The sequence below is a fragment of the Pelophylax lessonae genome (genome assembly GCF_965119305.1).
Source record: "Pelophylax lessonae genome assembly, chromosome: 3".
NCBI lineage: Eukaryota > Metazoa > Chordata > Amphibia > Anura > Ranidae > Pelophylax > Pelophylax lessonae.
Window position 1 is genome coordinate 567,314,327 of NC_138770.1, and position 14,345 is coordinate 567,328,671.

Consider the following 14,345-nt stretch of genomic DNA (forward strand, 5'->3'; position numbering starts at 1 on the left):
CAGGACAGGTCCTCTTTAATGTGAGATCTGGGGTCAAAAAGACCACAGATCTCACATCTACACAAAAAAAAAAAAAAAAACCTTAGTTACTTACCGGTGACGGTATTTCTAAGAGCCTTTCAGGACAGCACCTGGAGAGAGCGCAGCTCCACCCAATCCACAGGAAACACTGCAAATAAAAACTCCTCCTCTTCCACCATGCCTCAGTCATATAGAGTAGCCTCCGACATGCTGGAAAACATAAACTACCACAGGTTAAACATTTACAAAATATATTATATTATAAACAAAACCAAGGGGGGGTAGCTGCTGCTGTCCTGAAAGGCTCTTAGAAATACCGTCACCGGTAAGTAACTAAGGTTTTCTCAGATCGCCTTTCAGGACAGCACCTGGAGAGGTTAAGCGAGTAACTTACACTTAGGGTGGGACCACTGCCTGCAGAACTTTTCTGCCAAAGGCTTGATCCTGAGCTGACAACAAGTCCAACCTGTAATGTCTAATAAAGGTTGAATAGCTGGACCAGGTAGCTGCCTTGCAGATTTGATCAGGCGAAGCACCGGCCCTTTCAGCCCATGAGGTTGCCACAGACCTTGTAGAATGCGCCAAGATGCCTTCTGGAGGTTCTTCTCCTTGAGCTACATAAGCCTGTTCAATTGCCCATCTGAGCCATTTGCCTAAAGTGCTCTTTGATGCTTTTTCTCCTATACGGGACCCTGAGAAGATGACAAATAATGCATTTGTCTTTCTAAATTCCTTAGTTACCAGGAGGAACTGAAGTAAGCATCTCCTCACATCCAAGGTATGAAAGGATTCTTCCCGAGTATTACTAGGAGTTGAGGAGAAAGTTGGTAAGACAATTTCTTGTGATCTATGAAAAGATGAAGCAATCTTTGGAAGAAAGGCTGGGTCCGTTCTTAGGACTACTCGATCTGCAAAAATTGTCAAAAAAGGGTCTGAAATTGAGAGGGCCTGGATCTCACTGATCCTCCTGGCCGAGGTTATTGCTATCAAAAAGATAGTCTTCAAAATTAAATTCTTCAGGGAAGCCTCTTTTAAAGGTTCAAAAGGAAACTTAGTCAAACCTTGTAACACAATGGTCAAATCCCATTTGGGAAATACTTTAAGGGCTATTGGCCTGTTGCGGGCTAATGCCTTGAAAAAACGAATGATTAGAGTCTCTTGGGACAAAGTCTTTTCGAAAAAAACTGAAAGTGCCGCTACTTGCGTCTTTAAAGTACTTGCTGCTAGTCCTTTCTCCATTCCCTCATGGAGGAACTCAAGCACTGAAATTAAATTTTTTAATTCAAAATTTTTGCTGGAACACCAAAAGTTGTATTTTCTCCAGACTTTCAAGTAAATATCCCTAGTCACCTTCTTCCTGCTGGAGAGAAGGGTGGAGATAACTTTTTCTGACAGGCCTCTGGCTCTCAAGAGGTCTTCTTCAGTAACCACGCTGTCAGTTGTAAGCGGTCTAGTTCTGGGTACACTAGGTTCCCCTGTGTCAACAGATCTCTCCTGTATGGAAGTTTCCAGGGAGGTTCTGAGGCAAGATTCAGTAGGAGGGCGAACCAAGGTCTCTTTGGCCAGTAAGGTGTAATCAGAATCAAGTTGGTCTTTTCTTCCCTGAACTTTTTGAGAACCAACGGAATCAGTTGGAATGGAGGGAAAGCGTAAGACAAAACGGAAGTCCCATGGATGGGCTAGAGCATCCAAGCCCCAGTCCTGATCCTCCCTGTGTAGGGAAAAGAATCTTTGGACTTTGTTGTTCTGTTGACAAGCGAACAAATCTATTTGGGGAAGACCCCAGACTTCCACGATCTGCATGAATACTTCTTGATTCAGACTCCATTCTGATTCCAACACCTTTTTCCTGCTCAGCAGATCTGCTAGAAGGTTTTGTGACCCCTTCAGATGCACCGCTGTCAGAGAGGCTAGATTTTTCTCCGCCCAGGACAGTAGCTGTATTGCCAGATCTGATAGCTGTCTGCTTCTTGTGCCTTCTTGCTTTGACACGTAGGCCACTGCTGTCATGTTGTCCGACAGAACTTGCACATGATGGCCCCTGACTGTCTGTTGAAAGGACCAAAGACCCAAAAGGATGGCTTTCAACTCCCGCCAGTTGGATGATTTCCTGGACTCTGCTTTGGACCATGTCCCTTGCATCGTCCGGCCTTCCAGGTGGGCTCCCCAACCCCACGAACTGGCATCCGTCGTCAGACGTTTGTTCGTCTGGAAAGTCCATTGCAGACCTTCTTCCAGATTTCTGGAATTCCTCCACCACCACAGAGATCTCTTTGCTTTCGTGGAGATTCTGATGGATTTCTCCAGATGTTCCGGGTATGACCAACTCTGCAGAATGTCTCTCTGGAGAAGACGGGAATGCAGTCTTGCCCACTGTACTGCAGGGATAGCGGCTGTGAGCAAGCCCAAAGCTGCCATGGCCGACCTGACAGTAACCTGATGATTGGTTTGTAATCGAGCAACTGCGTTCTGAGTCTTCTCGATCTTTTCTTGAGGTAGAAACACCTTCTGGAGGACCGAATCTATTCTGTATCCCAGAAATTTTATCTGCTGAGATGGAATCAAGCTGGATTTCTCCAAATTCATGAGCCACCCCAGACTCTCTAGGTGGTCCTGAGTCTCCTGAAGGTGTACCAACGCCTGGCTCTTGGACTCTGCAAAAATTAGCAGATCGTCCAGGTAAGGGACAATTGAAATACCCCTCAGCCTTAATGGCTCTAGGGCATCCGCCATTACCTTGGTAAACACCCTTGGAGAAGATGAGAGGCCAAAGGGGAGGGCCCTGAACTGCAGATGCCAGACCGATTCCCCGAGATTGACCGCCAGCCTTAGGAATTTCTGGCACTCCTGATTTATTGGGATGTGCAGGTAAGCGTCCCTCAGATCCAAGGATGCCATGAAACAGTTTGGGGACAACAGTTTGGTCACTGAATAAATGGTGTCCATCCTGAAGTGCTTGTACCGAATTGATCTGTTTAGGATTTTCAAATTTAGGATCATTCGGTACTTGCCTGAGGGTTTTTTCACTAGAAAGATCTGAGAATAAAACCCACGGCCTTGTTGCCCCTCGGGGACTTGGATAATCACTTCCTGTTGAATCAGCTCTTGTAAAAGAGACATCATTGAGGAAGCCTCTTCCGGATCCCTTGGAAGGGGAGTAACATGGAATCTGCTTGGAGGTGTCTCCGAAAACTCCAGTTTGTATCCTTGAGCCACTATATTCTTTACAAAGGGGCTTGCGGATACCTCTTCCCAACGTGGGAGGAACCATAACAGCCTTCCTCCCACTGGAAGACTGTTGTCACTTGCTTTTATTGGCCTGGTCAGGTGGTCTAAAGAGGACTCCACCTTTCCCTTTGCCTTTATGGGAGGTCCATCTTGATCTCTGATCTTGTTCACGACCTCTGTTGGTTTGTTGAACAGAACGAAATCTCTTCTTAGGAGGCGATTTCTTTTTTGACGGAAAGGCCTTCTTCTTATCCGCCGTTCTGTCAAGAATTGCTTCCAATTCAGGCCCGAAAAGCAAGTCACCGGCAAAAGGTAAACCACAGGGTTTCACCTTAGAAGCTGAATCACCTGTCCAGGTTTTCAACCAGACCGCCCTCCTGGCAGAGTTGACGAGGGCTGCTGACCTGGCAGACATTTTGATAGACTCAGCAGAAGCATCGGCCATATATTTTACTGCCTTTAGGAGCAGCGGAAATGAATCCAGGAGATCTTTCCTTGCTGTTCCAGCCTCCACATGCCCTTTAAGTTGTTCGAGCCAGCACTCAAGATTTCTGGCTACCACCGTGGAGGCCATGGCCGGCTTAAGGCTGGACGTAGAGGAATCCCAAGCCTTTTTAAGGAGAGAATCTGCCCTTTTATCCATGGTGTCTTTCAGAACACCCATGTCCTCGAACGCCAAATCCGTGCGGCGAGACACCTGAGAAAAAGCAGCATCCACTCTGGGCTTCTTGTTCCATAGGTGCGCCGTATCCTCTTCAAACGGAAATCTCCTTCTTAGGGATTTAGAGAAAAAAGGGGCCCTCTCTGGGTCCTTCCACTCTTTTTCAATAGATTCCGTAAGGACTTTATGAACAGGAAAAACCCTGCGCTTTGTCTGTTCAAGGCCCTGGTACATTCTGTCATGAAGTGAAACTTGCACCTTTTCTTCTGCGATTTCCAACGTGGTGTAAATCGCTTTCAGCAACTCATCAACCTCTTCCAAGGATAATTTGTATCTGGAAGAACTAGCCACCTCTTCCTTCTCTTCCTCCTCTGAATCCCTGATGGAACAGAGAGCACTCTCCCCCTCATCTTCTGAATCGCTTGACACTGCAGACTTAGAAGTAGACGGCTGGGAAGATGTACCACCCATTTGTTGGGAATCTGATAGAACTTGTGGCGTCCTGGATAACAGGGAACGAACTGAGGACAAGGTGTCTGTGAGTTCTTTAAATGAAGATATGAATTCATTATTCTGCTGACTAGACTCTTCCTTCACAAGGTCAGCAATACATGCTTTACAAAGTGGCTTCACCCAGGAATCTCTGAGTGGATTCTTGCATGAAGGGCATTTCCTTGATGCTGGGGCTCTTGTCTTCACTGTGGCTTTAACCTAGTAAAGAAAAAGCCACCATGAAAGCCCAATAACCACTATAAAAGAAAACCACCACCTAGTGATTTCTTGCAAGGGAGAAAATCGTGACCCACACCAAAAAGGATCAGAAGAAAAGACTCCCAGATGCATATATATCCTGTTAAGACTGGGAACAGTTACTCAGTCTACAGGGCAGGCTCCAAAGGAGGAAGGAAGAAACCCCACAATAAAAGCTCACACAGTAAAGAAAAAAGAGGCACCACTGCACCTCTCCTACCTGAGCTTGGCCGGCGCTGGCGGTGCCTGCTTCCACCGTCGCTGCAGACTTTTCCTCCATGTTGTTGAAAAGCGCAGCTTGCTGGCAGATCTCTCCATTTAAATACCGCTTCCCGCGTCCTCCTCTGTGGACCGGAAGCGGAAGCGCCGACCTCGTGACCTGCCTCTGACCCCTGCGTGTATTGCGGTTGGAGCAAACGCCGCCACGCCCCCACCGGAAGTCCCGTCCACCGGAAGTGACGCCGCGCGTCCCCGGGATCAGAGTCCGAAAGTGCGGGAGATTCGAATGCCAAAAGCGGCTCCCCGCCCGCCGACCGGCTGAAGCGCGGACCTCTGACGCCCGGACCGGATCCTCCGATGGGTTTCAGCTCCCCTGAGCGAACGAGGTGAGAGGCTCCGGAGCATACCCCCTTTGACACTCCAGGGAGGGGAGCTGGGATGGTCTCCATGCTGAAACAGCAAACAAAAACTGGGCAACAAATCCTTCTCTCCCCCTGGAGAGAGTGCAGCCCTTCCACATAGCTCCTGCAATGCTTCCACCATGGCGGAGGAAACACAAATGACTGAGGCATGGTGGAAGAGGAGGAGTTTTTATTTGCAGTGTTTCCTGTGGATTGGGTGGAGCTGCGCTCTCTCCAGGTGCTGTCCTGAAAGGCGATCTGAGAAAAAAGGGATTTCTGACTTACCGTAAAATCCATTTCTCTGATGTTCAGTGATGGACACAGCTCCTGATTTTCTTAACCATTGGGTTATACTGCCCCCCTACAGGAGTAGGACACAAGGCAGAAAACAAAAGTCTAGCTATGCCTATGGGAAGTCCTAGGGGGTATACTCCCTCTCTTCGCTATAGGTACTCAGTTTTGTTACAAGTAGTGTCAGAAGAATTACAACTCAGAGAGGGGTGGGTGCTGTGTCCGTCAATGAACATCAGAGAAATGGATTTTACGGAAAGTCAAAAATCCCATTTTCTCTTTTGTTCATTGACTGACACAGCTCCTGATTTTCTTAACCATTGGGATGTCCCAAAGCAGTGTTAAACATGAGGGGTGGGAACAGCGAAAAAGAAATTCCCAAGGCTAACTATAGCCAACAAGGTAAACAGGAGCACAACCAAAACAACTGGAGCTTACCTGAAAAAACAAACAATTCACCCTCAAAGAGGACCAGGTCCTCTAAACCAGTGGTCCTCAACTCCGGTCCTCGGGGCCCACTAACAGGCCAGGTTTGCAAGATAACTAAATTACATCACAGGTGATCTCATTTGCTGCTCAGTGATTGCAGTATTCTAGTCTGCATCTCCACAAGGTAATAATTAAAATCTTGCCTGTTAGTGGGCCCAGAGGACCAGAGTTGAGGACCACTGCTATAAACAGCAGCCAGCAAAACCTTGCAGGTAAAAGGAAGCATTCACAGATGCCAACACATCCACTTTATAGAACTTTGTGAAAGTGTGCACTGACGACCAGGTGGCCACCTTGCAAACCTGTGTCACTGATGCCTGATGACAGGAGGCACTGAGCGCACTAGTAGAGTGCGCCTTGACAGGGAAAAGGAGGAATCTGAAACCCTTATGGAATCACCATCTGAATCACTGTCTGATCCATCTGGAAATGTTCGCAGAGGAAGCGGACAACCCTTTCCAAGGTCCATCAGTAAGCCACAAATAGTGAGTCTAATTTCCTAAAAGACTCCATAGATGCCAGGTACACCCTAATCGCCTGGATCACATCCAAGGCATGCAAAGCAATTTCCTTTGGGTGTTTTGGCCTGGGACACAGGGAAGGCAACACAATGTCTTCATTCAAATGAATATCAGAGACAACCTTTTGGAAGGAACAAGGGACAGAGGCAAAGAACCACCAAGTAAGGTGAACAACAGGGTAATGCCACCAATTCTGACACCCTGTGCGCAGAGGTGAAAGCCACCAAAAAAGTCCACCTTCTGGGACAGGGTAAGCAGGGGAATAGCCCGAAGATTCTCAAAAGGAGGCTTCTGGGGGACTGAGAGCACCAAATTGAAGTCCAAAGGCAGCAACAGAGACGGCACTGGAGGGGTCAAGAGCCTATCTTCCAGAAGAAAAGTACACACCAAGGTCTATGTGGCCAAGGGTCGTTGAAAGAAGACCACTAAGGTCGACACCTGACCCAAAAACTTACACCACGCAATGTACGTCAAACTAGTCTTCCTAGTAGATTTCCTAGCTTAACAGCGTTGGAATCACCGACTCAGACAAGCCTCTACCAGCACCCTGCGTTCAACAGTCAAGCTGTCAAATCCAGCGACTGTAAAGTAGGATGGAAGACTGGTCCTTGGGACAGCATATCCTCCCTCAGAGAAAGCTTCCAAGGAACGCCGGCGATCAGCTGCACCAGATCGGCATACCAACCCTGGCGAGGCCAGTCCTGGGCCACCAAGATGACAGAATCCCTTCTGCCTCGATCCTGCGTAGAAGTCTTGGCAGAAGCTTGAGAGGTAGAAAGGCAAAAAACAGACGATACTGAACCCACGGGGCCACCAGCGCAACCATGGCGTCCGCCAGAGGATCCCATAATCGAACCACAAGAGTTGAGCCGGGACACCAACAGATCCACCTCGGTGATGCCCCACCAGAGACACAACTGATGAAACACTTCCGGATAGGGGAACCACTCCCTTTGGTCCAACGCTTGGAGTACCAAGACACTGATCGGAAGTATGGACTTTTCCAGGGTACAGACCACCGGAGTGGAAATTTTGCAGAGGACGCCTCCCCAGCCAGACAGGCTGGCATCTGTGACCACTGTCCAATACAAGGGGAGGAAGGATTTGCCCAGCCAAAGCATGAAGCCACATTATCCGGGACTCTTTTGTTATCCGTCTCAGCAGGATCCGATTGTCCAGAGACTGCGAATTCTTGTCCCATTTGGCCAGAATCTCCCTTGCAGGGACCTCGTACGGAACTGTGCAAACGGAACCGCCTCGAAGGTAGACCTCATCAGGCCCAGCACCCGCATGCAAGTCTGGAGGGATCATCTGCTGGACAGCAGGAGACCAATTACAGCCTGCAGTTTCTGAAGCATGCCCAGAAGAAGGAGCACTCCGGCTAAGGCAGAGTCAGACAAGATAGTCCAGCTTTGTGGACGAAACCAGAGCAGACTGAAAATTTAGAATCCAGCCGAACACCCTTAAGCTCGTATGGTGATCTCCAGGTTTTCCACCAGAGCAATAGGAGACTCCACTCGCAGGAGGAAGTCTTTCAAGTAGCCTAGTACCACGATCCCCCATTTGCGTAACAATGCTAGCACCGGGGCCAACACTTTGTGAACACATGAGGAGTAGAAGCGAGACCAATGGGTAATGACACAATTTGATAATGCTCCTCTCCCCCGGCAAAGCAGAGGAAGCGCTAGAGACCGACACATATTGGAATGTGAAGGTAAGCGCTCTTGATGTCGATAGAGGCAAGAAAAATCAAATGCTCTCGTGGACCAACCTAACTTGTACCAAAGGGGAGTCCACCGGTCAGGGAACCAGCGAAGACGTCCCCTCCACCACAGATACAGGTGAGGGGGCACCTTCCCGGAGGGTTACACTGTCATGGCCGCTGCTATTTTCAATGGCAAACCACTGAAAAAGAACCGCCTTGAATTAAGCACACAGGCTACAAGAAAATGGCGGCACCGCAGTGCTCCTAGGGACCCAGGAGGGATCCCTAGGCCTCCAAAAATAGCACAGGCAGGAAGGGGGGGGCTCTGGCAGGAGCGCTCACCATGTACAGCCCCCACAGCGGATCGCCCGATCGTGCAGCCCCCCTCCCCCAGCACAGCACCCTGCTCCCATCCTAGGTGGTGAACCAGGCCGCCATACAGCTCCAGCGTCAGTGAAGGAAGGGGGGGGGGGGGGGGCGAGATGGCCCACAGGGACCACCAGACTGATGAGGGGGGTGCTTAATGGTAAGGAAGGGAACCCAGGGGTCCGACCGTCCCATGGAGGGGTCCACATCCACCTCAAAACCCTCCAGGGGGAGGCGACGGATACGGACCATTCCAGAAACCAGATGGGCACCGCTGCAGACAGAACCTCCTCTTGGAATAGGGGGCTTTCGGCCAGGAGGAACACTGCGACGGGGGCTGGGGCCCGGTCGTATGCGACCTCGCGAGACCAGCCCCCGTCCGGTGGGGATATCGCGCGGGCCGGCCTAGCGCAGAGCTGAGGTCTCCCACGCGCGTGCTCGCTGGCCAGACTGGGGTGACTACTGGATCTAGATTATCCAGCCCGTTTCCCAGTCCGGCAGCTGATTGTTGATCTCACAGGAAAAAAACAAATCTAAAAAGAAAAAATTGCCAGGACCATAGAACCTAGCAAGGAAGTAGGTCTTTACTCCTGACCAGGCAGAAAAAAAACTGGGTACCTATAGCAGAGAGAGGGAGTATACCCCCTGGGACTGCCCATAGGCGCAGCCAGACTTTTTTTTAATGCCTAGTGTCCTACCCCTGAAGGGGGCAGTATAACCCAATGGTTAAGAAAATCAGGAGCTGTGTCCGTCAAACGAAAGAGAAATGTCTTTTTCAACAAGAAAAAAAAAAATGGGCTCTTTAAGGCCGTTGGGCAGAAGCCACGTACAATGTTGCTCCGGTCCGCCAAGGCCATATAGTCGAGTGGGGGCCATCTTGCCCTCACTCGACTTTCTGCACAGCACCTCAGAGCATCGAATAGTTTTCCCTGGTACCAATGGCTCCAGTAAGCGGCCTCCCCCGCCGCCCATAAAAGTGATCCAGCAGCGAATTTGCAGCTGGGATCACTTTTCCCTTTAACCTTAAAACACCTAGGGGGTTCTTTACTGTCAGAGGAGTGGGTATGTGGAATTCTCTTCAGTGGTATTAGTGGGGAGCATCAATAGTTTTAAAAAACTATTCGACGGGCACCTTAAAGACCACAACATACAGGGGTATACAATGTACGGTTAACAGCGCGCGCGCGCACACACACACACACACACACACACAATAGGTTGAACTGGATGGACGAATGTTTTTTTTCGACTTCACTACGTAACTTTTATGTGAAAGAGGACCACCAGCCGAGTAAGGAAATACCGGGGTTATGGCAGCTATCTGCTGCCACTAAAACTGGTATTTAACGTCAAAGTACCAAAGTGAAACTGCGGCGCGCGGTCCGGAAGTGGTACTAAACCCAGGACCCTGCATTACCTATATCTGGTCTCCCACAGTACGCAGAACATGGAAATGCAATCGTTTCAGTAAATATAAACTGCTAAATACCTTTTTACATCAGCAGTATACAGCAGTCTTGTGACTTATTAGTGTCTGCTTAAAGCTTGTAGGAGGAGTCTTCATTCTCCTGTGATCCTCTGTCTGGACAGTGCTGATTGGCCCTGTGCTGATCACATGCACTCTCCGGGGAAAAAAAAACCCACTAGCAATATACACCAAACTGAGCATGTGCAGCCTGACTCCTAATGCTCAGATCTATCAGGGGATAGATTGGAGTTAAAGGAGGAGGATCAGAGAGACAGGATCACACAGCCTTTATACACAATGCAGAGGATTAACCCCCTTCTATTCCACAGTGAGGATTACAAGCATGCTTTACTGCATATACAGACTGATTTTACTGTTGTGGGTTTAGTAACACTTTCAGGAGATAATACTGGGGTGCTGTTGCCTCTGCAGCTTACGCATGTATTTGCAAATGTATGCAAACCCCCATTTTTATTGTGAATTGTTAAACAGGATGGTTTGTTGGGAGCTGGCTGGTAAGCGGAGCTGGGAATTTTCTTTGTACTGCATGTCTATGGCTGAATATCATTCTGAATTACTGTATAAGTGAATTATCAGTAAAAGGAAAAAACATTTACCTGGCATATCTTTTCCCAGATTTCATCACAACCAGCCTTTTCTTGAAAGCTGAGAGCCAAATCATAATTTTCTGCTTCAGACCAAACAATCAACGTATCCTGAGAACAAACAATTACATAAATTTTTTTTAAAAAATGCATTTTCTTTTAAGTCATCCAATAAAGTTTTATTATATGCGTTTTAGTAAGATAGGCTGGACATCCAAAATTGTGCTATGTATAGCTGGCATAAAGCTGTTCATCACTTGGCCCACAAGATTACCATATGTAAATACACATTAAAGTGAATGTACAGTATCTCACAAAAGTGTGTACACTCCTCACATTTTTGCAAATATCTTATTTTAATCTTTTCATGTGACAATAATGAAGAAAGATGAGGGTAAAGGCGATTGTGATGGACTGGCCAAGCATGTCTCCAGACCTAAACCATATTGAGCATCTGTGGGGCATCCTCAAACGGAAGGTGGAGGAGCTCAAGGTCTCTAACATCCACTAGCTCCGTGATATCATCATGGAGGAGTGAAGAGGACTCCAGTGGCAACCTGTGAAGCTCTGGTGAACTCCATGCCCAAGAGAAGGTTAAGGCGGTGCAGGAAAATAATGGTGGCCACACAAAATATTAACGCTTTTGTCCCAATTTTGACATTTTAACTTAGGGGTGTACTCACGTTTGTGAGATACTGTTAACCCCATTAATGAAATTTGACATCTATCTGTAGCGTTTAGCAATCTCTCTTCAAAGCCCAAAATGGATTTCTCCTGCTCCGTTCTTCTGTTATCAGCATGAAAACTTCTGACAAGTTCTTTAACGGAGATAAAACCAGGCTGAATTTTGTGTCGGGGTGGGTGCATAGAAATAGATTAGTACACAGCTGGTATATTCACAGCACAGCTCTTCTTGTTTCTGCCTATGTGGAGAGGGGGGTGTGTGACTTTCCTCCAATCAGCTGTCTCACATTGTATGCCAAGAATCCACACCCACAGGTGAATCAGGAAGAGAAAATTCTAACAGGACGCACACTTTCTAAACAGTAAAGAAAGCTGAAGACAGCACATATACAAGTAAAACTTATGTTGGGAGATTTGTTTCATCTCTGTGTATCATCTGAGGCTGTTCAGTTCACCAAGAACATGTGAGGGTTTACATCCACTATAAGGCTGCATTCACAAGTCAGCGTTTGGATCGTTTTGGAGTACAAGAGCTTCTTTGGAGCGTATTGCGTCCCGCGATTTTGTTTGCGCGATGTTGCCGCGATTCGGCAGGCGGAAATCGCGGCAACATCGCTCGGCGTTTGGGGGGCTATTGCAAATCAACGGGCAATGCTAGGCGTCCCGCGATTTGCAATAAATCTCCGGATCGCGGGCGGAACGGAGCCTAAAGGTCTACTTAAAGTGGATGTAAACACTCTCATATACCCAGTGAGGTGAATGGCCTCAGATGATACACAGAGATAAAAAATCCTCCTACATACAGTAGGTTTTTTTTGTTTATCTGCAGTCTTCTCTTCCCTACACCCCTTCAAAAGGGCAGAATTGTGTTAAAATTCTTCTTCATCTGTCAGGAGCATGGGGGGGGGAGGTTTAGAGCCCATTCACACTAGCGCGACTTGTGAGGCAACTTGTGTCGCCCCAGGTCGCTTGACATAACAAAAGCAATGTTAATCAATCAGTGCCGTCTTAATTGGCACTACTGAAGTCGCTCCGACTTCAGAAAAGGGTCCTGTACTACTTTGAGGCGACTTGTGATCCCACTTGTCCCATATACTTCAATGGGAGTCGCCTCCTTATCTTAATTGAAGCGACTTGTTAGACTTTCCAGGAAGAAGAAAGATTAGCCAGGCATTCCCCACATTGCAGCCATGCCTATATGTTTTTTATATATATATATATATATATATATATAAATATAATGGTATATATGTAATGGTATATATATTCCATTATCTCTGCCTGGTCTGGGTGAGTGGCACTGGTGGACACTGATTCATGGCACTGATACGCGGCACTGATGGACACTGATACGTGGCACTGGTGGGCAATGAGTGAAAGAAAAAAAAAAAAAAAAAAAAAAAAAAATCAGAAAAGGGGAATTGGGTCACAACACATCATATTCTGATTGGCCAAACACAAAGTCGTCTGTCATATAGGTTGCGCAAAATAATTCACAAGTGGCGCTGAAGTCGCGGTAAAAAGTCGCTCCGACATGGGGCGACTTTATGGTCGCGGCAGTGTGAACCGGCTCTTACAGTGTGTGATAGCTGATTGGAGGAAGGGCACACCCCTTCCCAGACCTGGGACATGCTGATAACTGAGGAATGAAGCACCACCTTGGGGAGAGAGAGGAGTAAACACTACAAGTACACTATATGTGCTTTCTTCAGATTTCATGACTGAGGTTTACAATTTTAAAAGTAAGCTTACCTACAGGATTTAGGAAATCCCCACCTTAAAGAGACCCTGCCACCAAACAAAACAAAAACAAAAAAAACCTGCAGGTTTCACCACAGAAAAATAAAGAGTTTAAACGCTTGCTTGCAGTGTTTTTCTTTTGTATATTTTTTTCAATTGCAAAGTGCCTTTGGATTTACTTGAAAATCAGACTACTGCAGGAGAGTCAAATCCCTAACACAGGCCCCTTATTCCTTGCACATCATAACCGTAAACTAGACACTATGCTAACCCATAGATTCCTATAATTACCTATTTTGAAGTCGCTATGGTCACATGATGAGGTCCTAGCGCTGGCTTCAGTGTAGAGCAGGGACAGCCAACAGATGCCCATAGTAAGCCTATGGGTGACGTCATCGCACAGGCTCTGCAGCTGTTGGCGGCCTCTCCTGTACATTGAAGCCGATGCTGGAGAGATCATGTGACTGGACCTGAACGGCTCCAGAATAGTCAATTATAGGCATCTTTCTTTTTACAGGGTAGATAGAAAGAGCTAGATTTAAACTTAATTAGGTTTTGACATGCCTTCCACTTTAAAAACATGGTAAAAACATACAAAAATCTTTCTAAAAGTGTGTAAGTATGTATATAATACACACACACACACACACACACACACACACACACACACGTGTCAATGTCCCATAACTCAATGGTAATAATTGGACTTCAACACCACAAAAGGTAAGACATAACAAAGCTTGAGACATTCAAAAGCCTACCTTCAAGAGTGAATATAGCGTCTTAAAATTCTTTGTCTTTGGCTAGTGTAGTTTTCATATTTAGATTTAGTTTAGTGTCATTGCTGAACCTGGGATCTCTGTGCCCCCCCCCCCGCGCCACTTCTTTTTGGGTCTGACAGTCATTGGAGTGCACTGGCTGGGCCTGTTTTCATACCTTGGATAGGCTGATAGTGTATGTCTCATCAATGGTGTAAATGTCTAATTAGTAAATGCAAAATATAAAATACAGTTTTTGCCATGTATGCTCCATATTTTGGCAATATATTTGGATTATATTTTTATTATAAAAAAGGTTTAATTTTGCCCCTGAAGAAAAAGAAACTCAAAAACGCGCTGGAAACACATCCTAATTTACGGACATTCCTTTGTTGATGAGGTTTTATCGACCAGTGACTTACTGATGTTGACGCAAAC

General features: G+C 47.1%; 1 protein-coding gene across 4 annotated transcripts in view; it reads right to left on the reverse strand.

Annotated features, from left to right (window-relative positions):
• Positions 1–14,345, reverse strand: part of PPP4R3B (protein phosphatase 4 regulatory subunit 3B) — a 99,961-nt gene that overhangs the window by 64,129 nt on the left and 21,487 nt on the right. For all 4 annotated transcript variants that reach the window (XM_082252367.1, XM_082252369.1, XM_082252366.1 and 1 more), the window contains exon 3: positions 10,738–10,836. In XM_082252367.1, coding sequence (XP_082108493.1) covers positions 10,738–10,836 — 99 coding nt within the window. The remainder of the gene's footprint in view (positions 1–10,737; positions 10,837–14,345) is intronic.